The sequence below is a fragment of the Puma concolor genome, chromosome C2, assembly GCF_028749965.1.
Source record: "Puma concolor isolate L17-30 chromosome C2, mPumCon1.1.hap2, whole genome shotgun sequence".
Lineage (NCBI taxonomy): Eukaryota > Metazoa > Chordata > Mammalia > Carnivora > Felidae > Puma > Puma concolor.
The window spans coordinates 29,680,706-29,706,924 of record NC_141675.1 but is presented as its reverse complement, the minus strand read 5'-3'; the positions used below and the strand labels follow the sequence as shown (position 1 = coordinate 29,706,924).

At 48.6% G+C, this 26,219-nt stretch overlaps 1 protein-coding gene across 1 annotated transcript in view; it reads right to left on the bottom strand.

Annotated features, from left to right (window-relative positions):
- BFSP2 (beaded filament structural protein 2) overlaps positions 1-26,219 on the bottom strand; it is a 68,957-nt gene that overhangs the window by 30,691 nt on the left and 12,047 nt on the right. The window contains exon 2 of the mRNA XM_086674308.1: positions 2,291-2,373. Within this exon, the coding sequence (XP_086530434.1) occupies positions 2,291-2,373 (83 nt within the window). The remainder of the gene's footprint in view (positions 1-2,290; positions 2,374-26,219) is intronic.

The window sequence follows — 26,219 nt, the reverse complement described above, 5'->3', positions numbered from 1 at the left end:
CTGACATGATACTCCAGGATTTGGTCTCTCCCTGATTTTCAAGCCCCATTGGTTGTCCCTCCTTTCTTCACTCCACATGCCCCAGTTATAATGAGTTACTTGGTGGCCACAAATACACCATGTTTTCTCGTGTCCTGCCTTAACACATACTGCCCTCTCTGCCTGGAAATTCGTGTCTCCTTTATTGGCCTGCACAACTCCTGCAAAGGACCCAAATCGGGCATCACCTCTTTGGTCAACCCTCCCTGGCCGACTAAATGTCCCCACCCCACCTGTGCTCTTCTCAGTGATGGCACAACTGCCCCATGATGCCACTATCTGTTCACTCCTCTGTCTTTGACACTGAACTGTGAGCTCCTCGAGGTTCCATTTACTTCATCCCCAGGACCTGGCCAGGGTCCGGGCAGCTATTCAAACATTTCTTGAATTTATTCATTTATTTAACAACTATTTGTCGGGCATCTATCTTGTGCGTGGCACTGTTAATACACTGGGGAACAAAACAGACCAAGCCCCTGCTACTCAGTTGGATGGATGGATGAAGAAATGTATGAATGCATAATGAATAAATGAATGAATGAATGAATGAATGAATGAAATTTTGGTTACATCCTAACTTAACTTCACACCTAATTAAATTCTATCTTAAATGTAGCACAAATGGTTTCATGTCTCTTGGCATCCATCTCTAACTGTGCAGTTAGCTGTCAGTGGCCAGCCGATGGCTTCGCTTTTTTGCGCTTCTGTGACCTTGGCCAGCACAGTGTTGTCCAAAACAGCAACCCCAGCTGATTGAGTTTCCTTGACTCGAGAGTGGCCACTAGTGGAGGTCCTTTTATCAGCTGGAGAAGCCTGGTCTTAGAGAAAGGAAACGACTCTGGGTCTGAGGAGATGTAGCGATTTTCCTTTCCATCACGATACCCTTTCTATCCTAAGACAAGAATGGCAGTGGGGTCACTGTCTTCCCCAAAGACTCCCAACTATATGCCTTTCCTCTTTGCCTTTATCAATTTAAGGAAATGTTCCTTGAATAACTATCCCATCACCCATCTAATTGCCCAACATCCAGAACACCTTCCCCGCAGAATATTCCCAAAATCACTGTGTTCATCAATGAAAGGTCTTTTTCATTTCATTTCTCCAACACGGACCACAGACCTCATGCACCATCATGACTTTGCCCTAAATGCATCTCTCTCCTGTCACTAGTACTTCAAATTGTTCCTTAAATTTATCTACTTAAAAAGTACATGTTAAATCAGTAAACTTTAAAAGCTCTTTATATTAAATACATTTTAAATTGCTACTATAAATTATAGTAGCTATAGTGGAAAAACAGTTTCATGAGTCATAAATAGAAGGTAACTGTAAAAATCCATAACTATTAAAAACAAAGTGTCTATCCTTCTATCACTTAAAATGATCGTCATCAGTGGTCTACACACCATATTTTAGGAAACACTGTACTAGACTTCAAAAGATGTTTTTCAAGACTGGTGAGTTAAAACTACTGAGGCCTGGACCCACCCCCAGGGAAGGTGGTTTCATCCCTCTGTGCAGCTTGCACGTTGGCAGCTTTAAGTGCCCAGGTCATTCTGACATGTGGCTGCAATTGAGAAGCATTGCTCAAAACCAGCTGTTCTCCACGTGTGGTCCCAGGACCAGCAGGATCAGCATCATGGGGACCTCATTAGGAATGCAAATTTGGGGCCCCACCCCAGACTACTGAGTCAGAAATTCAGAGGGTGGGGCACAGCCATCTGTTTTCTAGAAGACCTCCTGGTGGTTCTGAAGCACACTACAGTCTGAGAATCCCTGCCCTGAACCAGGTGACACTGGGCAAAGTCTCTGAGCCCTGGGGACCTGGTTTGTGTCTAGAAGGAGGGATTGAACTGGACGATCTTTCTCTGGGTTCTCCTGGGGCTTCCACTATCCCACTCCAGCCTTCTGTGCCGCTGGAAGGGAACGCTGCAGACCCTCGGAATAGCAGTTCCCGAGTTGCACAGTGGTCTGAAGGTGTGGAGTGACTGTCCCCCCTGCTGCAGAAGTTACCTCTCGGGGCACCTGGTTGGCTCCGTCAGTTAAACGTTTGACTCTTGATTTTGGCTCAGGGCACGGTCTCACAGTTTGTGGGATTGAGCCCCATGTCAGACTCTGCACTGACAGCACAAAGCCTGCTTGGGATGCTCCCCCTCTCTCTCTATCTGCCCTTCTCCCTCCTCTGCTCTCTCTCTCTTTCTCCTTCTCAAAATAAATAAACTTTAAAAAAAAAAAAAGAAGAAGAAGTTACCTCTCTTTAAAGTCGTCTGCACCCGCCTGGATATTCTCTGTCTGAAGCATGAGCCGGGCATTTTCCAAGACCGCCTCGCCCACCTAGAAAGATCACACACATCAGAGGAGACAAGGTCACTGGACCATCTTCCCTTACTTCCCACTGTGACTCGCACTGGGCACAGATCTGGGGAATAGAGCACTTTTCTTACAGCAAATATTTTTAGAATTCAAGTATCTCTCTCCAAAAAGGTAGGGAGGAGATAAACCACAAAGCATAAAATCTGGCTGTCTTTTAAGAGCCTTTAGAGTTGGATTTTTGGAGCTAAAATATTACTCAAAGGCAGACTTGTTCCTAGCCTCTGTCATAATGCTGAGCTCTCAACTGCCAGTGAAGCTTCTGGCTCCTTAAATGAAGTTTCACTGGTTTGATTTAGTGGCTCTTAACATTTTCTGCTCATGGGTGCCTTTGAAAGGCTGACGAAATCTTTAGGTCAGTGCTGTCCAATAGAACTTTCTGTGGTTATGGCACGCTTCTATGTCTGCACTATCACGGCCACACGTGGCTACTGAACACTCAAGATGTGGCCAGGATGACTGAGGAACTGAAAATTTAATTTCATTTGAATTTAAATAGCCACCTGTGACTAGTGGCCACTGTACTGGGCAATGCAGCTCTAGAATTTCATTCATCCTCAAAACGTACATATGAACATAGATACACTATGCATACAGTCTGGGAGTTTCCTGGAGCCACGAAGAGTGGCTTTTCAAAACTGGCTCCCCAAACCCTACAGAGTCCTTCAAAAGTGGGGGTTGGGGGGTAGTTCTCTCCTTGATCTGAGAAACATATATATTACATACGTAGCTTTTCTATAATCTTCAGTTTGGGGGGGATAAGAGGACAGTTACTTTAAAAGAAGGACGCAAGTCACTGTTTTCAGTCCTTTTGTACTTGGATGTGAAAGTGTTGTAAGCTCTTCATTGAGTGGGAGGTCTCCCAGCACCAGAAGTCAGAGATGGCATGAGATGAGAAAGTAGGAGAGGAGAGACCCTCATCTGCCTGTTCCCCAGGGTTCCCCAGGGCTGGGCTGAAACTGAGAGAAGATCAAATTTGGTAGCAGGAAATTCAATGAAACAAGACAGGACATCCCCACTGAAACAAGGCAGGACGCAAATCAGTACTCTCACTGTGGTTGGGACTTGGCCCACCCCTGTGCTCTCTCCGTTTCCCCATGAGAGCCCTAGCCCACCGTGTTGACATGGACCCTCCCCAAGCTTGGCTCCTTGTTAACTGCTAGGTCTCCAAAGCCTGGCTTATGGTAGACATTCCATCGATACCTGCTGAACGAATGCATGCATGAATGAATGGTGCGACCATGGGTGAACCGAACCCCTCCCTTCCCCCGTCAGGGTTTGGAGGTCATTTCTATTCCTCAGAAGCCCCCTGAGATTTTGTTTTTAGTTAGGTAGGGCGAGGCCAACAGATTGGGAGATGGATGACCTTGAAAAGATATTACTCACAGTTCCCAAAGGCAGGGGCAGCCACACCAGGAGGGGCCATATAACGAAGTACAAGGGTCGGCTGCAAAAGGATGAGGGTAAAGTGTGGGCAAAAGCCTTTATTGTGGTTTTCATGGGAAGGATGGGAAGGAATGGGTGAGGCAAGGTAAATAGCCAACTGGGTTTAGGATTGAGTAGTTTGAATCATTTCAGCGGTCTCTATGGGTCCCTGGAATGGTCTTGGGCCACCTGGGATGATTAGAGCAGAGGAATATTGCCTCCTGGAGCATAAGTTTCAGAAAGAGAAGGCAGATGGGGTACAGACTCTCGGACTCTTGGATTGGCTGGTTTGCATATCAAAAGCATGTTGGGCAAGTGGCTTATTATCTCTAAGATCAGCTAGCTCAGTGAGGGGCTAACAGCGAGGCCCTAGATGCCAGAGCACCAAGAATACAGAAAAAAAGAAAATATAGTCAATATTGTTGAATATAATTCATCTAAAGGACCACGGCTATGTGAGGCCTCCCTGAGGACTGGCTTTGGCTGGTCTGGCCGAGGCTCTCTTCAACCTCCTGCACGCAGTTGTGGCCCTCACACTCAGGAGCCCCTTTTCCAGACTTTGGTTGCCACTTTACAGATGCCATTTTCCAGATGACAGACTTAAAGCCAAAGGCAATCAATCACCCTGCTGGATTTCTCACAACAATGCCCGAGCAAATGTCCCACTCGAGTGTGGGACACCGAATCACAACAGGTATCTAGACTGCGGGCCCCAAAACTACGGCTGTTAGAGAAGGCGGCTTTACAATCTCTTTAGACAGAGATTGTGGCCACGCAAAGGCAGCTGTGGGCAGCTGTGGGGCCTGGAGCTTATGCAATGTGGGAGACTGCCTTTAAGAAAAAAAAAAAAATAAAGACTAATACAAAGGGCCATGCACAGATAAGGGACCCTGAAGCTTAAATTCTTAAAATTCTTCACCTTGGTACAGCTTAATTTTGTCTGTTTGTTTCTGCTTTTTAAATTTGGGCCCCAGGGGGTGGGCAGAAAAAGTACAAACCAAGCAACACTCTGGCGCCTATGTTGGAAACGCGTATTGAGAGCCCTATGATTCGGGACGAACAGAAAGATGGCTGAAAATGCAATCGCCCCAAGTCCTGCCATCCAGCATAAGCACCGCCAGCATTTGGATATGTTGTATTTCCTCTCAGCCTTTGCTTTGCCCAGCTACAACAGTACCCGGTGTGTTCATTTTTAACGCTCCCCTAGTTGATTGCAAACTTTATGCAGAAGAGGTGGCAGGGAGCCATCCACGAAGGAGTCTGATAGGAAATGCCAGCCGCTGCGTGATCGGCTGCGGTGAGGGGTCAGCTGCTCAGTGGTCCTCCTGCTCAGTTGGGGTTGAGGACAGGAGCGCTTCCTGGGGTAAATTGGATAGCAGACGGGGTAGTTGCGTCCAAATGTCTGTCCCAGGCAGCTCGTGTGGCACTGGGCTCAGGGAAGCTGGAGGCCTTCCTGCTCTAACTGTTGTTTAGTGACAACCAGGGGCTTATTCAAGCCTCAAGCAGAGGCTAATTATAGGCTGACTTGCCAAAGCACGGTTGCTGTCCGTGCTTCCCCATCTCCTTCACATGAGGAGCTTAAAATAAACCGCCAGCCCCCAATTCAGCCATAGAGCCCTTCACTGTTCTCTTGTGGGCACCTCAGCCTAGCAGAGGGGCATCCTCTCTGGAGTTCGTGGTGGCTCAGCCTCCCCCACTGTAGAAAGGGCCCGTCAGGCAGCATGACCAGGGCTGGCACCTTGGCCGAGGTTTAGCACAGGCTGGGGACCGGGCTGGTGGCCAAGGCCTAGAGTAAAGCACGGAGCCTGCCGGGGCACAGGCTCTTTGTCTTCCCACCTGGGAAAGTTTCGTGAAATCCTCCCCAGGGCTGAGCACGCGAACTGCAGAGGGGAGGGCATGCACTGACCACCTACGGATGTGCCCGGCACACCTGCTGGGGCTGGCTTGTACTGGCTTGCCGGGGCAGGCTGGTAAATACTTCAGGAGTTTTGGGAGCCAGTGGTTAAACACAGCCATCACGAACATTTTAATTATGTGAACTTACAATTAAATAAATTATACGAAAAACACCATTAATAAATGCTCAGAATACAAAGGCCATGATTACTCATCACTTCCTCCTATGTTTGACTATCATCCTGCTAGTGAGGTTATTTCCTCCCGTTGTGTCTACACAGTGGAAACACCGTATGATGTATGTTATGTGCGTCTCTTCTCAAGTGTGCATTCAGTGACAGCATGGTGGTAGCTTCGTATCAGCCGGGGTGAGAGTGTTTACACCAGGGAAGTTGGCAAACACGGTAAACCAGAGCCTTTTATTTACGGAAAGCTGATTGTTACACAGATCCTGGCTCGGTGGCTGGGCCTCCCATGCTACTGAATACTTAACACTCATGACTTCGCTCAGTGCTCCTGATATTCAGCCCTGACAGCAACACACCTATTTTACAGAGGAGGGTGCCAAGGCCATACAGAAGTTGCCCCAAATCACCCGGACGGAGCAAGGCAGAGCCAGAACGCCAGGCCAGGTCAACGCGACTCCAAAGTGTGCGTATTTTTGTCATCAGCTTTGGAAACTAAAGGGCTCATCAGCATCAAGAGAGAAACTCATTGCGGAGGACTGTCTTCTGTCTTTTTCCTGGAACAGAACAGCCAGGAATCGTGGTTCCTATTTGGGCTGCGTCACGGAGAGAGAGGGATGTCTTCCCCACTGGCGTGAGGCAGCTCACCAAATCAAACCAAACAAACCAGCTCCCACGCCAACCTCCTGAACTTGCATTTCTGAGCCCGTAAGCTAAGCAGAGCTGAGCAGGGCCAACTCTGAAGAAGGCCTGGAGAAATCCTGCTGCGGAGTGCTTTGCTGTCCGGCCTACAGAAGAGACGTCATTTGCATTTAAAATGAAGGAAATGCACATTCGCTATCTGGTCCTCTGAGATTCATGCTTGAAGAGGATGCAAATTAACTTCACCTCTCTGGTCATCTTTTCTTTCCAGGAGTGAAGGCCATACAAAGACCAAATAGTAATATGTACAGTCACTAGGCTGATGCCATGCGTACAAGTGTCCTTGCTCGTAACCCCGGAACCCCTCCTGCCCTCTTTTCTAATAGGAAGAAAGTCGGAACCAAGGTAATAGTTGCACAGCAGGGTGAACCATAAGGGTGGCTGGCTGGCAGCTTGCATGTGGCTGCTGGGAGGGCCAGAGGGGACGACCTCTCCTCCTCCTCTCTCTCTCTTTCTGCCCAAACCAAGCTAACTCCTGCCAGCAGCATGTGATGATTGTTTCGTCTGTGCAAGATGATTTAACACCAGGTCTCCTGGTAAAAAGAGACACTGAGGGGCGCCTGGGTGGCTCATCGGTTGAGTGACTCTTGATTTTGGCTCAGGTCATGATCTGTGAGGTGGAGCTCACATCGGGCTCTGTGCTGACAGTGCAGAGCCTGCTTGGGATTCTCTCTCTCTCTCTCTCTCTCTCTCTCTCTGCCCTTCCCCTGCTCTCTCTCTCTCAAAATAAACTTTTTTTTTTTTTTTTAAAGACAAGCTGATTTTCATAGCAGCATCAGTGAGAATTGGTGTGGGAAATCAGGTGGTCTTGAGGGGATAGGTCTCAGGATTTGGAAGTTTTGCTCGAGTGAGAAACGGAAGACACCTTTGAAGCATACAGTTCAGTGGAGGAGAACAGCAGAGCTGACTAAGTACCACGGGACGGGCAGTCAGAAGTCGAGTAAGGCACACGCTTTGTTCTGAGAGGGATGGTGCAGGTAGGGGTAAGGGAGTGTTTACAAACTGCTTTGGCTTGGCGCGCAGCTCTCTTAGTTACCTCCCTGGAACCATCTTCCTCTCGCCTCCACGTGGAGAATTTCTTAGCACATTTTATGTAGGTGGTTCTCAAAGTACAGTCCCAGGCCCGGCAGCATCAGCACCACCTGAAACTTGTGGGAAGCGTGAGCTCTCAGACCCTACCTCAGACGTCTGAGTCAGTCTCTGGAGGGCGGCCCCGACAACGCGTGTTTGAAAAGCTTTCCAAGGGCTCGCAGGGCACACTTGGCTTGGAGAACAGCAGCTTTGCGCAGACCTTCCTCCAGTCCTGCTCGTGCTGCCTCCCAGCCTGCTCCTGGCTGTTCCTCCGTGACCTTGCCCGTGTCGTCGTGTAAACCTAGAGCACCCCATTTTACCACTTCACACTCCTAGGCCTTGCCTCCTGAGAAACCTCCCCCCATTTTAATGCTCATCTCAAACATGCCTTCCTCTGCAAAGTTTTTTAATTTATCTACTCACTCATTCTTGCATTTCTTCAGCACACGATTATTGTTTCCTCTGTGGCGGGCTCTGTGTTGGTTGTAGGGGAATCAGCAGCTACCATAACGGATGCCGTTAGAAAGGTAGGAAAAGGCCAGGCATGAAGGGAAGGCTGTGGGAGCGACAGGAGGCGGGATTTGCTGGGCAGCCAGTGAAAGGTTTTGAGACGGGCACAGGTGCGATCTGTGCAGTAAGTGTGTCCCCTGACTCCTGAGGGAAGGGCAGATTGTAGGAGGGCCCAGCTAGGAAGCTCTGTGAGAGCCCAAGGGAGATGATGGCGGCTTTGACTAGGGTGGTCATCGGGGCCATGAAGAGAAGCAGACTTATCTTGTGGATGGAACAGATGGGTTTTGGTGATGGAAGAGTTGTGGAGAGAGGGAAAGAAAGTAATTGAGGGTGACTTCTAAGTTTTTAGCCTGAGCTACTGGGTGCATGGTGCCTTTGCTGACTCTCTTCCTCCCGCCTGAGATCATTTGTGCATTGGAGCCACACCCCGACCTGTGTACCACACCTAGTAGACAATGACATCGGTCATGAACCCCCCTCCTCCACTCACCAGCTTGGGCCAGTTACTTGGACATTTCTAAGATTTGGTCTCCTCATCCAGAAAATGAGGATACCACCACCCCCTGCCTCCTAGGGAAGACGTGAGAGTTAAACGAACCACAGAAGGTAAAGCACTTGGCCGGCTGCCTGGCACAGAGTAGGCTCTCCATGCATGGCAGCCGTTATTATCACTGTTACATGTCTTAGGCCACAGCACTTGGCCCATGACTGCTGAATGGATCTGATGGGTGTGTGCAGCCTGGCACTGTTCCCTCTTCTCTGTGCAGGCAGTTGAATGAAGACTTCCATCTAGTGGCTTTTTTTTTCTTTCAGTTTTTTCCTGTCCATAGTCATTTGAAAAAAGCCCTGGTCACTGGTACTATGATGAAGAGGACCTTAGCCTTTCCTACTGCTGTTCCTTGCTATGGGTACAGTTATTAAAATAAATCATGCTGCTGGTGGCAGGTGAGGAATCTGACCCTCCTTGTGTTTCAAAAAGGCAAGGACAGGGAGTATTTTTAGAAGGGTTATCATTTGGCCCGAGGGTACAATTAATGCTCTATTTGGAGTTAAAGACATTGGCCTGCCAGCAGCTAGAGCTGCAGGTGCGGGGAGGAGGTGGGCAAAACTGGGCCCCTGGGAAATTAGACGTGGCTGGTGCAGTGGCTGGGGATAGGGGTCCCTGGAAACACTTTACACATTTCTTTGACTCTCAAGTTTAGGAGGAGTGCTCAGCACGACTTGTTCTGGCAGTAAACGAACAGGAAGTCATTATCTGTCCCTAGCACCCCGCTGAAACTGCATCTTCATCACGATGGTGAAGACGCACCTTGTTACCAAGCCCAACAGATGCTTCTCTGCGCTCAGCTACACCTGCCAGTGACATTTGTCACAGAAGATGTACTTTACTCTCTTGGCCGCCGTGACACAGCTCTTCTCCCGCGCTTCCTCCTAAGTCACTGGCCATTCTTGCTCAGTCTCCTTCACTAGGTCTTTCTCCCTCAACTGACCTCTGCATGCTAGAGAGTCCCAGGCTGGGTCATGGGACTTGTTCTTTTATTCCTAGGTGATCTGGTACAGTAGGTATCAGTTGAATGAATGAGCCCAGCAACAGCGCTGTCTCTCTAGGGAGAACCAAGGCGGTGAAGACAGGGTTCCTCCCTGGCTCCTACCTAAGACCACCTCCCTCACCTCCCAGGTCAGAACTCCATCGATCCCCTGCATCGATGTGCTCCAGTTCCTTTCTGCCGCACTGTCCAGCCTGGGTTCGAGGCCCGATCGTCTCTCCGGTGGTTTTACCTCATCGTTGCTACCCAGGGACGGACAGCACAAAGCCCAAGCACATGGAGTTAAGATTACAGCTACAAGTGCAGTTAGGGATCGTGTCACAATGTCATGGAGAAGTTGAACCTTCTCCAGCAATAGCTCACCCCTGAGTGCAGTCACAGCCGGTGGGGATCCAGAGAGGACCAGGGACACCTGAGGGCTAAGGTTGGGTCTTACTTTGGGAGGCCAGGAGAGTAGACATTTCTGAGTCTGTACTGCAGAGAAATGTTGACTTCATCATCAAGCTGTGCTCAGTCTGAAGAAAGAATGTTATTGTAGAAGGGGTCAGATGAGCATGGGCTGAGAGGCCAGAACTGGTGAGTGGTGTTACAAACAATTTTGGGGCAATCAGGAACACTCTGATCTCTACAGGTTGTCCTCTGTCTTGATGAGTACAAACCTCCTTAGGCCTCACTTTTCCCAGAAATGTCTCTACCCCTCCCAGGACTGGTTCTGAGCTTACCTAGCATCCTGCCTCCTCTCTGGGAAACAGAGGGGTTGATCTGGAGAGCAGCAAAGCCCTAAGGAGCTGAGCACCAAAGAGTAGCCACCACTGTGTGGGCCCCCCTAGTCCTGGGTGTCTGTATCACAAAGCCTGCCCTTCAGGGCCTAAGTTTCTACAGACGTCCTAACAAAATCTGAGTTTTGAGTGCCAGGCACATCAAGATACAGTGACCCTGGGAGGCTCTGTCTGGGCAGCCAGCTGATTGGTCTCTCTCTCTCTCTCTTTTTCTTCTAGATTTAGAGTGAATGCTTTCTAATTTTCCATTCCCTTTCTTACTGTAATGAGCTTACTACAATGCAAACTTGAACTCACATTTATTCAAGAGGGTGTTCTTGAATAAACCCTCACAGTTTGCGCCTTTCTCTGCACTTAGCTTTCTCTCTTCTTCACTCTCCTGCTGTGAACTGAACTATTTCTTCTGAACAGACTCAGGCCTTTCCAGCTTTCAGAACCTCGGCCCATGCTGCTGCCTCTGTATGTCATGACCTAACCATGCCACCCAGCCTCCATGCTTTCCTTCTCTGACAGGTAAACTCCTAGCCATCCTTCAAAACCCCTTCAAAATCCCATGCACTGGGAATCCTCTGTCCTCCCTAGACCGCCCTGTGGGCATATCTCTTTCAAAGCAGTTGTCACGCTGTATTTTATTCTGACTCATTTCTATTTCCCTACCACTGACCTGTGTGTCCCTGGGATGGGGACAGTCTCCCATCTCTGCCTCCTCAGCACCCGGCTCAGTGCCTGGAACAGGGACACTAAATATTTGTTAACTCAGTGGGTGAGGTAAGCTAGCCGAGGAATGCAAATAATGCAAACACATAAGGCAGTACGTAACGAGATGTGTAGGACTAAGTATAAGATGGCTGAGAACTCAAAACTTAGAGCCAAACTTCATAAAACCCAAAATAAAAGCAAAGCAAACCCAAACATTTTTAAAGCACTTAACAACGTTTTATGCCACAATAAGCCCTTCACAGTCAATGAACCCCACACCGGCGGCTGCACAAAATGGGTGCGTGTTCATTACAGGGGAGGATATAGACCCAGAGACTTGCCCACAGCACCACACGGCCCTGCTGAATTTAACCCGTGTCTCCTGGACTCCACAGCCCATGCTCTTTTTTACACCCCCTTAAAAAGACACCTTTTTTTATGGGGAATTTCAGCTAGGTAGAACTATATATAAAGGTGGAGAGAGAATAGAATAATGGCCCCCCTGTCTCCCCACTTCAACAACCAAAATCCCACGGCTAATTTTCAAAATCTCTGTGGCTGCAAACCCCCTCTCCCGTCTGAGATTATTACATAAGTATCACTTCGTCTATAAATATTGCAGGAGTCATGCTCGATGTTGTACTCCTTGCATTTTAATTTAAAAGGTATCAAAGTAACACGTACACTTGATTAGAAGAAATGCTGGTCAAGAAAAGCATTCCCTGCCCCACGTCTTGTCCCAGCGCCCCAGTCCCCAGCAGCTTCCACTTTTCATTTGCCCGGAGCTTGCCCCATATTTCTACAGGTTTTTGATTGTTTGAGTTATCAGCCATAGACATCATTTACTGACTTCCCAGCTGACAAATGAAGATTATGTCACTCACACTCCAGCACCCTTTTCCTGTATTTATTGACCATCTTGATAACTTTAAATAATGAAGCTCTATTTCTCGCTGTATCAGTTGTGGAGTTTCTCTTTCACACTTTTGCTCCCTCTTACAATCACAGGTGATTTATCTTCTAAGGTCAAAGGGAAGACACAAAACCAGCTTAATTACTAACCTACTTCACTGATGCTTGTGTGAAATACAGGTCCTTTCTGCTAGGAATTACGATGTAGGTGCCCCTGTCAGAAGCTATGGGCAGATAGCCAAATTGTTTTACTTCCCAGCTGAGCATCCTCGGGCTTGCAGAAAAATGTCAGCTACTTGATTATGTTCCACGGCGCTGCATGCACACCCCCACGAAACCACCTTGCCTTACCACCACGCTTGAGTCCAACGTTAGGTGGCTCCGTTTCTTCTCTTGAGAGATGGGGCCACTTTATCGTGATAGTACCAGGCACACAGTAATCCCTTAGTGGATGTTTGTTAAATGAATAAGTGATACATGTTTAAAGAGGCAAACGTATGAAATAACGAGAAACCAATTCGCAAGCAACAGACTGGCAAACCTGTGGGAGGAGAGGGTGTGGAGAAAGCGGAGGTCGGTCTCACATGCTGTTCCAGAATGTAAATTCGTGTAGCCGTTTTGGGAAGCAATTTGGCAATGCCATAGAAAAGCTGACGGCAGGCATGGCCCACTCTGCTCCTACCTACTGGCCTGGAGCAGGGTCGGAAACTTTGTCGCTTTGTCTACAAAGGGCCGGACAGGAGATACTGGAGGCTACGGGCGCCCACGGTTTTTGTTGCAACTACACCACCCCGCCCTTGTAGGATGAAAGCACAAGCACACAATTAGTACATGAGTGGATGTGACTGTGTTCCAATCAAACTTTATTGGGGCGCCTGGGTGGCGCAGTCGGTTAAGCGGCCGACTTCAGCCAGGTCACGATCTCGCGGTCCGTGGGTTCGAGCCCCGCGTCGGGCTCTGGGCTGATGGCTCAGAGCCTGGAGCCTGTTTCCGATTCTGTGTCTCCCTCTCTCTCTGTCCCTCCCCTGTTCATGCTCTGTCTCTCTCTGTCCCAAAAATAAATAAAACGTTGAAAAAAAAAAACTTTATTTACAAAAGCAGGTACTTGTTTGCATTTGGCCTGCCTATTGTCTGCCCACCTCTGACCTAGGGAAGCTCTTCTCTGTGTGTGAGGTTTATGTATGCCCTCTCCTGTTTGCGACAGAGAAAACTGGAAGCAACCTACATCCATCAACGGAAAACTTCATAACCTATGATGTATATACAATGAAATGCTACATGTATCACCATGGATAAATCTCAAAAACAAAATGAGAAGCGAAGAAAGCAAGTCGCAGAAAGAAATATTATGGGATGGTTAATTTTTTTTTAATGTTTATTTTTGACAGAGAGAGAGACAGAGCATGAGCAGGGGAGGGGCAGAGAGAGAGGGAGACACAGAATCCGAAGCAGGCTCCAGGCTCCATGCAGTCAGCACAGAGCCCGACGCGGGGCTCGAACTCACGAACTGTGAGATCATGACCTGAGCCGAAGTCGGACGCTCAACCAACTGAGCCACCCAGGTGCCCCTGGGGTGGTTAATTTTATGTGTCAACTGGCCATGGTGGTCAGATTTGGACAAACGTTATTCTAGATGTTTCTGTGAGGGTGTTTTTGGATGAGATTAACATTTAAATCAGTAGACTCTGAAAACAGTAGATTGCCCTCTGTAATGGGGAGGGGGGTGGCCTCACCCAATGGGTTGAAATCCTTAATAGAAGAAAGACGAGTGCTCCCCTGCCCCAGGGAAGGAATTCTGCCAGCAGCAGGTGATCTTTGGACTTGAACTGCAACGTTGGTTCTTTCTTAGGTCTCCAACCCGCTGACCCCTTAATCTGGGACATGTAGACTCCATTATCCTGTGAGCAAATTCCTTACAATAAATCTCTTTTTCTCTCTAGAAACATCCAATTGGTTCTGTTTCTCTGGAGAACCCTAATGCACAGTATGATACAACTTAATATCAAGTTTAAAATCATGCAAAACAATCCTATAAAGGGTTTATTATACATATATAGCAAAACTGGAAGAACATTGGTGGGAGTGGTAAAAAGCCAAATTTAGAGTGGTGCTGGCCTCTGGGGAGGGGATTGGAATCAGGACAGAGCACAAATGAGGTTTCCATTGAAATCTTTGATTTCATGTTTATTTTTATTTATTTAAAAAAATTTTTTTTTCAACATTTATTTATTTTTGGGACAGAGAGAGAGCATGAACGGGGGAGGGGCAGAGAGAGAGGGAGACACAGAATCGGAAACAGGCTCCAGGCTCCGAGCCATCAGCCCAGAGCCCGACGCGGGGCTCGAACTCACGGAGCGCGAGATCGTGACCTGGCTGAAGTCGGACGCTTAACCGACTGCGCCACCCAGGCGCCCCTGATTTCATGTTTAAATATAAAAGGTCTGCAGCAAATAACACGGAGACTGACAATTCTGGATGTTGAGCACCCATTTTCATATGCCTGAAATATTTCGTAATTAAGAAGAAAAGAATGAGAGAATATCAACAACAAGGGAAAGAAATCTAGCATGGTGAACGGAATGCAATAGACTCCTAATGTGCAGAGAGGGAGACTGGCTGGAGAAGGCAGGTGATGGAGACTCGGGGGAGGGGAGCGCCTCTAGAGCTCCAGAAAAGGCCTCCTTGGGCCGCCGGGGGTGAAGATGGAGTGGGACTGGCTGTGGACTCAGGTCTGGGGGCCAGCAGAGCAGGACAGGAGGTATGGGGACAGGGGAACCGAGAACAGCTGGGCGAGTGTGGGAGAGGCAGTGCGCGCGTGGCTGCGGAGGTGTAGGTGGGCCAGTGTCAAGGTCACAGTCACTGGAGCTCTCCCAGCGGCCCTTTGTATTCATCCTAAGGGGGCCCTTTAGAAATGGTTAGCCTGGACTTCCTTCTGACAAGGTTTGTTTCCTGCATGCCGACCAGAGTCAGAGGAGTCCGTGTTCTCACCGGGGACCTGCTGAGGCTTAAAGCAAATGAGGAGCTCTTCTTGTCTACTTCAGGGGTGGCTGCTGGGGCAGACCGTCAGTGCTCAGCCCACAGAGTTTTTTCAAACCGCCTTTGTATGCCCCCAGGTTCTGCTTCTTTTCCTTTCCCACAGCCTGCACCTGGACTCTTTTTGGAGCAGTGTGCTCAGGCCACCCCAGCCCACTTTCCAGTTCCCCTGGGCTAACTGCCACTCTGGGAATGACTGACAGGTGTGGGGTGGGAAAGCCAGCTCCCTTGCTGGGGGCTGGGGCAGCTCTGAGGTGGAGCTTCCCTCCCAGTTCCCTGCAGGGTCAGGCTGAAGCTGAGACCTGGCCAGAGACTGTTCTCTTGCTGGTTCCTCCCTTGCTGGTCTCTCGTGGGAGCACCTCCATAGTGTGTCCCTCACTAAAGAATCCTGGACTCGGGCTCTGCTTCTTGGGAATCCGTCTGGGACAAGTGTTCTTCTCAGCCTCCTGCCTTGCATCCCAGAAACCCTCTGGAGTACAGGTGCCTTAAGCCTGGTCTGTCTCAGTGGAGCTGGGCACACAGCTTCTGGAACCAAACTGCCCAAACCGATCTCTGTCTAGATGTGTGATCTTGGAAAAAGTGATTTAATTGCTCTGTACCTCAGTTTCCTCATCTTCAAAACAGGAGTCATGAAAGTATTGGCCTCATACAGTTGTTGCGAGGTTGAATGAGTTAAGAACCTCAGAACAAATTCTGGCATATATAGTAGATGCCCAATAAATGTTAGGTGCATTAATTAATCTCCACTGGAAGTTTAAATGGTGTTTAAATGGCACTACGTTTTTTTAATGTTTATTTTTGAGAGAGGCAGAGACAGAATGTGAGTAGGTTAGGGGCAGAGAGAGAGCGAGACACAGAATCCGAAGCAGGCTCCAGGTTCCAAGCTGTCAGCACAGAGCCGGATGGCGGGCTCGAACTCATGAGCTGTGAGATCATGACCTGAGCCAAAGTCAGACGGTCAACCGACTGAGCCACTCAGGCACCCCTAAATGGCACTATTTAAAGAGCATTTCTCTCTTCCCCATTCTTGTTTAGGGCATGTGCCTACAGGAGATACAGGGTGTGGGAGCAAGAGGTGAAGAGCTAAGCTGTGGGCTGCCTTCCACATGGGAGGTGGGGGTGGGGAAGGGGGTGGGGGTGGGGGTGGGAGGCCTCTGCAGAATTCTCTGCCATCTGCTTCCAGGAGACCTAAGTCAGAAATGTCATTACACAGTCTTAGAATGCAAAGGGCTCATGAAGATCATGAAAGATGAAGACCTGAGGCACAGAGAGGTGTGATGGCCGACGCCAGGCCCCAGGGCAGGTCCTTTGCCCTTTAGAGTCCAGCAGCAAGGACTTCTGGGAAGATCACGGGCTGTGACTGGAGAGACAGGGCTTCAAACCCTGTCTCTGTTACTTGGGGATTGTGATGCTCTATTTGTAGACTATCTGTAGCCTGGGGGAAAGGAAACTTGCTCCCCAAGGTTTCAAGATGATGAGAGGAAATGTATGTGGGGGTGCCTGGGTGGCTCAGTTGGTTGAGTGTTGGACTCATGATTTCGGCTCCAGTCGTGATCTTCTGGAGCCCCTCATTGGGCTCTGCGCTGACTGCGGAACCTGCTTGGGATTCTCTCCACCCCTCCCCCGCTCCCATGAGCGAGCACACTCTCCCTCTCTCAAAATAAATAAACTTAATAATAATAAGAAAGAAATGTATGTGTAACAACACAATGTTAACTCATCTGGGCTGAGACTGGGAAGTCCCTGCACTCCTCTAATGGTCCCCAAAGGTGCGCCCATCCTGGGCACAGAGGTGGAGCCCATGACAGGCATGTTAGCCTGGGCTCATTGGAGAGGGGTCCTACCCAGGAGGGCAACCTGGGGCTGGGGCTGGGGCTGAGGGAGAGGGGCTGCTAGGGGGGCATCAGCTGAAGAAGGGGCTTCTTCTTATGGTGGGTCCAGCAGGGGAATCTTAGAAGAACCCAGAAAAATCTGTTAAGAGAATCTGTTTTAAACTTTAGTCAGACCCAGACACTGTGAAGCGACCTCACAACAGTTTCTCTCATGGAAGAACTCTCTGGCCCTCGTTCCCTTTCCTTTCTCCCTGTTTACACTTTGGTCAGGTTGAAACAGCAGTGGGGTGTGAGGATAGAAGAACTTCCAGCAAGAGGTGCTGGGCCCTACCTGGGGCGGGGGTGGGGGTGGGACTTGGGACCGTGTTTCATGACTTAAAATGAGCATGGAAGTTTTAGGTAATGACAAGAGATCAGAAAAGTCATGAGACTACCCAAGTTTTCAACCAGAGGCAGGAGACGATATTTACCTCCCAGTGAACCAGGAGAGGTTCCTCTCAAACCAAAGCTGCTTTTAGAACGATGCCTCATGAGTCCTTCCTGTTCAATGTACGGTTGACATCCATCATACAGGTCTTGGCACGTAGCAGGCACTCAACAATGTGTGGATTTATTTTCTCATCATACCTCTTAGAACTTCAGGTCCTAGAGTCTGAGAATTTTGACTCTTTAATAATATTTGAATTCCCATAGTTCCTGGTACACAGTAGACCCACATTCAATGCCTGATGAATGAACATAACAAAACTGAATTCTGTGCCAGCCCCACAGCAGCTACCATGACAAATGTAACACTGTCAAGACTGCCGGTGAGGAGGGAGGCAGGGCCAACGCATGCCAACATCACTAAAGATTCCGTACTTACAAGTGACACTAATTACACCCATGGACTGAGAATCTGCAGCTGAATCTGTGACACTGACAAAGACTTTTTCTACTCACATTATTCTCCTTAAATTTTAAAAGGGTCGGGGCCATGATGGCAGGTGTAATTATCTCCATCTTTTGCAGATAAGGAAGCTGCAGATGGGAGAGATTAGGGACCTGGGTGAAGCCTTTGGAGCCAAGACTTGGGGTATTCAAACTCAAGCTCTGACCTAAAACCCAAATGCACAGAAAATGCAACTGAAAGAGAAAAGGAGCGGGGGCGGGGGGGGGGGGGGGCGGAGAGAAGGGGTTGTTTCTCCATCATAAATGGAAGCAGGAGAGAATATGAACAGACTTGCTGGCTAATATATGCAAAGTCTCAGGGAAAAATGAAATTTTATGGCTGATTTATAATCCTCAGGAAATGGGAGCCATTGTGGAAATTCTGACATAAACAGACTGCAGGGCAGCACGGACCGCGTGGCTGGCCTTTCAGATCAGGGTGGCGTTGGCAGTGAAAGGATGATTATAGCTGTCCAAAACTTAACACAAATGACATCTTGCAGCTGGTTGACTAGGTATGCAAGACAGTGCTCGGAGCAGCTAGAAGGTGGTGCCGCCCGCCAAAGGGACAGAGTCAGAGGCAGCAGTCGGGGACTCCCCCATCTCCAGGGGAGCCCCCCGCCGGTTGGAGAAACCTGGGGTATATTCTGGCAGATGTGGGGAGCTAATAAAACTGCTGCTTCACCAGGAGTGGGGCACAGGCTACCACCTGACCCTCAGAAGTGAAGGAGGTGGCCGACATGTACTGACTGTTCCGGGTCTGGGTCGGCCAATCAGCCGAACCACAAAGGGTTCTTTAGGTACTTCTTCCCTTTAGGCTTTGCACTGCTCAGAGATAATGATGGGCGGTGACAGACAGGTGTATTGTTGGAGGCTTGGGAGATCAGAGAATTCCACCCTCTCATTTTACAGATGAGGAGCCTCAGAGCAAGAGGGATCGCTGCAGGGCACAGAACTGGTTAGCTGTCAGAAGCGAAGACGGACGAGGGGTTGGCTGTACTTGGTGTCTTCACGTCCATGAAGGGGTTGGATAAGGCGACCACCTGCTCACCAGAGTTAGGGAAGGGAATCTGGCCTATCCCCTGTGTGTCTGCAGGGAGACGTCAGTGTGACCCAATCTCTTCATTTAACAGTTGAGGAAACTGAGGTTTGAGAATGTGGGGTCACTTGTCTAAGATCACATAGAAACGTAGTGACATTTACTGTATTTCTACTACATGAATAGTCCTCTCTTAGTCTCTCTTTTCTGAACCTCCAGCTCCATGCGCTTTGATAGGATTTGGGATCTGATTCCAAGTGCAAAAGGAGTGAGGGTGAAATGGAGTATGTACAGAAATATTGGTCATTCTGGAACATTTTAAAATGACATTTGAGGAACTGGGATAAAATATTGGGAATCAGGGGTCGCCTGGGTGGCTCAGTCAGTTAAGTGTCTGGCTTTGGCTCAGGTCATGATCTCACAGTTTGTGAGTTTGAGCCCCACATCTGCACTGGTGGTGCAGAGCCTGCTTGGGATTCTCTCTCCCTCTCTCTCAATCTGTCCTTCCCCATTTGTGCTCTCTATCTCTTTAAATAAATAAATAAATAAACTTAAAATTTTTTAAAAAAATATTGGGAATCAGGACTACAGTGTGAAAGAAAACAATAGTTACTCTTATGTGTCGAACTATGTACCACCCAAAAGATACGTTGACGTCCTAGTCCCCCAGCACCTGTGAATGTGACCTTAAATGGAAGTAGGGTCTTTGCAGATGTAATCAAGTCAAGATGAGGTCATTAGGGTGGGCTCCTGGCCAATGTGACTGTCCCTCTTGTGAGGGAAATGTGGACACAGACACACAGGGAAAATGAAGGCAGAGGTTGGAGTGATGCTTCGACAAGCCAAGAAAGGCCAAGGATGGACACCCAACAACCAAAATAGGAGAGAGGTCCAGAACAGAATCTCTCTCACTGTCCCAGGAGGAACCAACCCTGCTGATTCCTAGATTTCTGACTTCCAGCTTCCAGAACAGAAGAGAATAAATTTCTGTTGTTTTACGCCACCCGACTGTGGTACTTTGTTATGGCAGCCCTAGCAAACCAAAACAGGTACCTCTTATTAACCAATTACTTTGCTGGATAAAGACCATTTGTTGATTAAGCCAATGTTCCCTGTGTGTCTGTTGGGTGGAAGGCACTATGCTGGGTGCCAGAGAGAGAGCAGGGAGTGAGAGAAGCTAACTCCTGTCTTCCCGAAGCTTACATTCTACTTAACCCATATCATCTCCCAGAGTCCTCACAACAGTCCTGCGAAACAGGGATCATTCTCTTTCAACTTAGAGATAAGGAAACTCACTCTTCAGGCGTTAGTAACTAGGCCCAGGCCTCACTTCTGGTAAGGATTAGGAGCCTGGACTTGGCTCGGTCTGAGCCACTGCCCTGCATTCACCCCTCACTGTGTTCTACCTCATTTACTGCTTACGTGCATGACTGCCTAGATAGACTCTCGAGGGGGAGAAGGGTGAGAAAGGCGGGAGTGTGGGTCCCAGAGGCACCGAGTGGGCCCCAAGTCACGTTAGTCAGGAAATGACACATCAGCCCCAGGCCTCCAGGGGCCTCATAGTTGTGTGAGGCAGAGACCCTTCACACTCCTGCTCTGTCTCCATAGGCCTGCTGTCCCCATTGAGAATGAGGGGGCTCAGGAGGCCCAGTTTGGGGGGAGGAAGTTGAGCCACGGCCCCGCCAGCTAACAAGTTGGCCATAGAACCCTCACCTGCTCTGAACGTGCATACGGTATCAGTGATAGCCAGACAGGGTCACTCTGTGATCCTGGTGGAAAGAGACAGAGATAAGACCATGCTGAAACCATATCCAAACAGAGAGGAAAGGATGCTCTGCATTCACAAAACTCAACATCCCTCTTTCAGCAGCACAAGTGACGAGGTTTACTACTTACTGTTTATGAATGCCCCCCCTGTGCCTGCTTCGTGCCTCCCATCTCCTGGATAAAACCTATAAGACACCCAGTCATCACACTGCCCCCAATTTCTGACAGCATCAGATACAGAACAAATCCTCGCTCTGAACCTTTACCCCAAACAACCAGCACAAGCGCAGATCTCAAAACAAGCCCCTCTGACTCCCTCTTTCTGAGATGTCCCAGGTTCTCCCTTGCTGCAGCAAGCTGACAAACCTGACTTTGCCCACCGGGAAGTGTGTTCTCAGTGGCCTGTCTGGTTCAGGCAGGTGCACGCCTCACCCCTCTACCAGGATGCATGGGGGTTGGTCCTGGGGGCTCCTCCCACTGGGTGTGTCCCTTGAGGAACCCTCAACTCTTCAAGTAGTACTTGGAACTGCGTGGTGGAGGGGGGTCACCCTGCAGGGGACAGGGAGCCAGTCCAGAAGTCCGTGGAAAGCACCGATGCCTTTGTGCGCGGTTTGGGAGGAGGACTCATCCCACCTACACTGGAGCGGTGCCCCTCGGGGAGTTCCTGAACTCTGCTCAGATATAGACATTCTGCCTCAAGGGCGACTGCTCAGCACTTTTTTCTGGGCATTAAAATCACTGAAGAAGAAAAGTCGAAGTCCCTGGGGCAGGGGGAGGGGGATGCCGCACCATTTCCTGGCAGCAAAGCTATTAAACTTTCAAGTCCCAGTACTGAGCTGCTTGACAATCTGGAAGCCACCCAGCCTCACGCATTCTAGCTACAGCAGTTAGTTCCAGTTAAAGTGTGCTTGGCTAAAGATCAATCACTGTTTCTGACAGGTTTTTTTTTTTTTTTTTCCAAATTAAAAGCGAGACAGAGGAGGAGAAAAAGGAGGTTCATCTTAGTGGTTAAACTCCTCACAGAGAATGGCCCTTGTTGACTATGACTCTGTCTTTTCAGACAGTGGGCGCTCACAGTATACCCTTTTAGGGCCTGGGGTGTGAGGCAGGACTGACCCTGTTGTTATAAATGAGTATAACAGGAGGACTTTCATAATATTTTGAGGGTGGAAACAACATTGAATTGGTCCTGGCTGGGACACTAATTCAAAGGGGGAACTTAATCTCTGTAGGTCTCAGTTTCTTTGTCTATAAAATGGCAGTTATAGGGTGAATTATGTCCCCCCTCAAATTCATATATTGGAGTCCTAACTCCCAGGACTTCAGAAGGTGATTGCAGATAGAGCCTTTAAAGAGGTGATAAAACCTTAGAGGAGAAAACAGACAACAGCCTCTTTGACCTTACTCGACTTGTCTCTGAAGGAGAGGGAAACAAAAGCAAAAATAATCTATTGGGACCTTATCAAGATAAAAAAAAGTCTGCACAGCAAAGGAAACAATCAACAAAACTAAAAGGCAACTGAAGGAATGGGATAAGATATTTGCAAATGACATATCAGATAAAGGATTAGTATCTAAAATCTATAAATAACTTACCAAATGCAACACCCAAAAAACAAATAATACAGTGAAGAAATGGGCAAAAGACAGGAATAGACACTTTTCCAAAGAAGACATCCAGATGGCCAACCGACACATGAAAAAATGTTCAACATCGCTCATCATCAGGGAAATACAAATCAAAACCACACCGAGATGTCACCTCACACCTGTCAGAATGGCTAAAATTAGCAACTCAGGAAACAACAGATGTTGGTGAGGATGTGGAGAAACGAGAACACACTTGCACTTTTGGTGTAAATGCATACTGGTGCAGCCGCTCTGGAAAACAGTGTGGAGGTTTTTTTAATCAAAAAAATTAAAAATAGAACTACCCTATGACCCAGTTATAGCACTACTAGGAATTTATCCAAAGGATGCAGGAGCACTGATTCATAAGGGCACATGTACCCCAATGTTTATAGCAGTGCTATCGACAATAGCCAAATTATGTAAAGAGCCCAAATGTCCATTAACTGATGAATGGGTAAAGAAGGTGTGGTTTATATATACAATGGAATACTACTTAGCAATGAGCAAGAATGAAATCTTGCCATTTGCAACAACGTGGATGGAAATGGAGGGTATTATGCTAAGTGAAATAAGTCAGTCAGAGAAAGACAGATATATGTTTTCACTCGTATGTGGAATTTGAAAAACTTAACAGAAGACCATGGGGGAAAGGAAGGGGAAAAATAGTTTCAGAGAGGGAGAAAAACTGTAAGAGACTTAAATACAGAGATTAAACTGAGGGTCAATGAGTGGGTGGTAGGGAGAGGGGAAAATGGGTGATGGGCATTGAGAGGGCACTTGTTGGGATGAGCACTGGGTGTTGTATGCAAGCAATGAATCATGGGAATCTACTCCTGAATCTAAGAGCACACTGTATACAATGTCTGTTAGCTAACTTGACAGTAAATTATATTCAGAAAATAAACAAATAAAGAGATGATTAAGGGGCACTCGGTTTGCTCAGTTGGTTGGGTGTCCAACTTCGGCCCAGGTTACGATCTCGTGGTTTGTGAGTTCGAACGCCATATCGGGCTCTCTCCTGTCAGCCTGTCAGCACGGAGCCTGCTTCAGATCCTCTCTCTGCCCCTTCCCTGCTTATGCTCTCCCAAAAACAAACAAATATTTTTTAAAAAATTAAAAAATAAAGAGGTGATTAAGTTAAAATGATGCTGTGGGGGTGGGGCCCCAATCCAGTTCCACAGGTGTCCTTATGAGAAGAGGAAGTCTGGGCATACATGTCCAGAGGGAAGACCATGTGAAGACACGGGGAAGGATGGCCATGGAGAAACCAAGGAGAGAGGCCTCAGAAAAACAATGCTGACACCTCGATCTCAGACTTCCAGTCTCCAAACCAGAGGGCATAAATTCTGCTGTTCACGCCATCCTGCCTGTGGTACTCTGCCATGGCTGCCCAGCAGATAGTGGGCGTCTTCCTGGGTGACACAGACGTTGTTGAGACAACCAAATGAGACAGTGAGTGACAGTTCTTGTTAATGCTTATGTCATGCAAAATAAGCATCGCACGGAGGCCTGCTTTCATCTTCATGAGACTTATCACAGTACTTGGTTTTCTCAGGAGACATTGGAGGGGAACCCGTAGAACCCCTAGAGTGACTGTACCTCCTCCAGGGGGTGGCTGGGATGTGGGCAAAAAACCCCAGGAATTCAGGGGCCTGCCCGTAGTGCCTGGCAGGGCTGGCCTGGGGGTGCAGACTCCACACTGAGGGGCCCTGGGCTCCCTCCCAGTCACCTGCAGGCCCTCTGAAATACCACCAGAAGCAATTCACTTCCCAAGCAGGGCTCCTTAGGGACAGGGACAGTGAACTCTAGAGATGCCTCAGGGCTTCACCTCCTTGCCTCAGACCTCACAACACTGCAGGAGAGAGTTTTCACCGAGGCTCTGAGACAAGCCCAGGTTTCCTTGGCAAGTAAATAATAATAAATCCATCTGTCAGTTCAGCTTCCTCCTCAGCGTTGGCTGGGAGTGGGTCTGAGGAAGGGACTGTTACCCTCGGGTGGGAATGAGGATGAGGAAGGTGTGTAGTCGCAGGCTGGGGATGATGCTTGCAAGTGCTCCCAAGGGCAGCATTGGGGGGGGGGGGCGGGCGGAGCTGTGGAAGGGTGCCCGGAGGGAGGGGTGCGAAGGGAGGGGGCGCTGAGGGAGGGGAAGGGCACTGGTGGGGGTATGGAGGGAGGGGGGCCTGGAGGGAGGGGCTGTGGAGAGAGAGAAGGCCTGGAGGGAGGAGCAGGGTAATGGTGGGGGCAGACAGGTGTGGGCATTTAGAATTCAGGCAGGGTATTTTGCCTCTGTACAACTTTGCCCAGAGTCTGCGGAAGGGGCCTTTCTAACTTCGTTTCTCTCTGAGGTGTTTCTCTTAGAGGTGTTTCCTCTAAGACTTATTCAGAGTTATTCACTGGCCCTCGAAAGAAATACATAGAAAAGTCCCAGTCATTTTCTGAGAGCAGGTTGCTTTTGTGACAGACATTCCCTGTGCACAGCTTTTCATTAGTTACTGATAACAGCTGAAGTAAATTCTCATTTCTGGTGAGTATTGACTTTGTGACAGTCAGCTCTATTAGCTAGTTTACAACCAGATAAATGAGTCTTTCTGTGCATTTCTCCAGCCAGACGATGATAAACTGGGTTTTATTTCCCTAAATTGAGTCCTTGGCTTCAGTGGATCTGCATGAACCCTGCGGAGGAGTGCTGGGGACCTTGGTTCACCCATTCTTTTGATAATTCCCTGGAAGGAACCATCACGTTTGTCCTTGGCACCTGTGCCACCTGCCTGGATGAAATTTTAATTTAGTGCTTCTGGAGAGTGTAGGCCACTACGAAGTCTTGCCTATTGCTCTTACACATGATTATGTAATTTGGTTGGGTTTTTGCTTTGAGACGAGAGTGTTGAGATGAGCCTTCTTTCCCACCAGGACATGTCAGTAGCTTCTGTGAGGTTGTGAGGGCTTCGTTCACCCTGGCCTGGCTGGAACACCCCCACTCCCAACCCAAGTCGCTGGCAGGAGTTTTATTTATTATTTCATTAAAAAAAATTTTTTTTTAACGTTTATTTATTTTTTTGAGACAGAGACAGAGCACAAGTGGGGGAGGGGCAGAGAGAGAGGGAGACCCAGAATTCCAAGCAGACTCCAGGCTCTGAGCTGTCAGCACAGAGCCTGACATGTAGCTCAAACTCACAAACTGTGAGATCATGACCTGAGCCGAAGTTGAACACTTAACCGCTGAGCCACCCAGGCGCCCCTATTACTTCATTTTTTAAGTTTTAGGTAAAATATAGCAACTTTGCAAAAAGAATAATCGCCCGAAGTACGCCTGCTCCTACCCCTGTCTCCAGCCCTCACTAGAAGCATCTGCTGCTACCACCCCTGGTGTATGCTTTGAGTCTGCCTTCCCACATGGAAACAAAACAAAACACACAGAGTGCAGCATAGCATAGATGGGGTTTTGCAGCCTGCCTTTTTCCTCAAAAATATACACTGGTGCTAGTCCCACATCAGTACATAACAAGCTTCCTAGTTCTTTTCCTCCAGCCACAGAGGATTCTGCTGTGTTAGTTAGCTATGTTGGACATTTCAGGCTGTTGCCCGTATTTCGGTGTGGTGTGGGATGTTAGGAGGCTTTCTGCCCGTAACTTCAGGGTTCCCATTTGAAACCTTGAATGTGTCTGATTCTGTATTCAGCCCTGGCTGTGCAACCATCTGCTGGCCACCTTTTGTGTACTGGGGCACACCCACTCCACACCACGGACTTAGAATAGAGAGCTGAGGGGGACAGTGCAGAGACCGGGAAGAGCTTGGTGCCCGGTGGTGAGAATGAAAACCCTCAGCATAAATGACACCATCTAGTCGCGCCC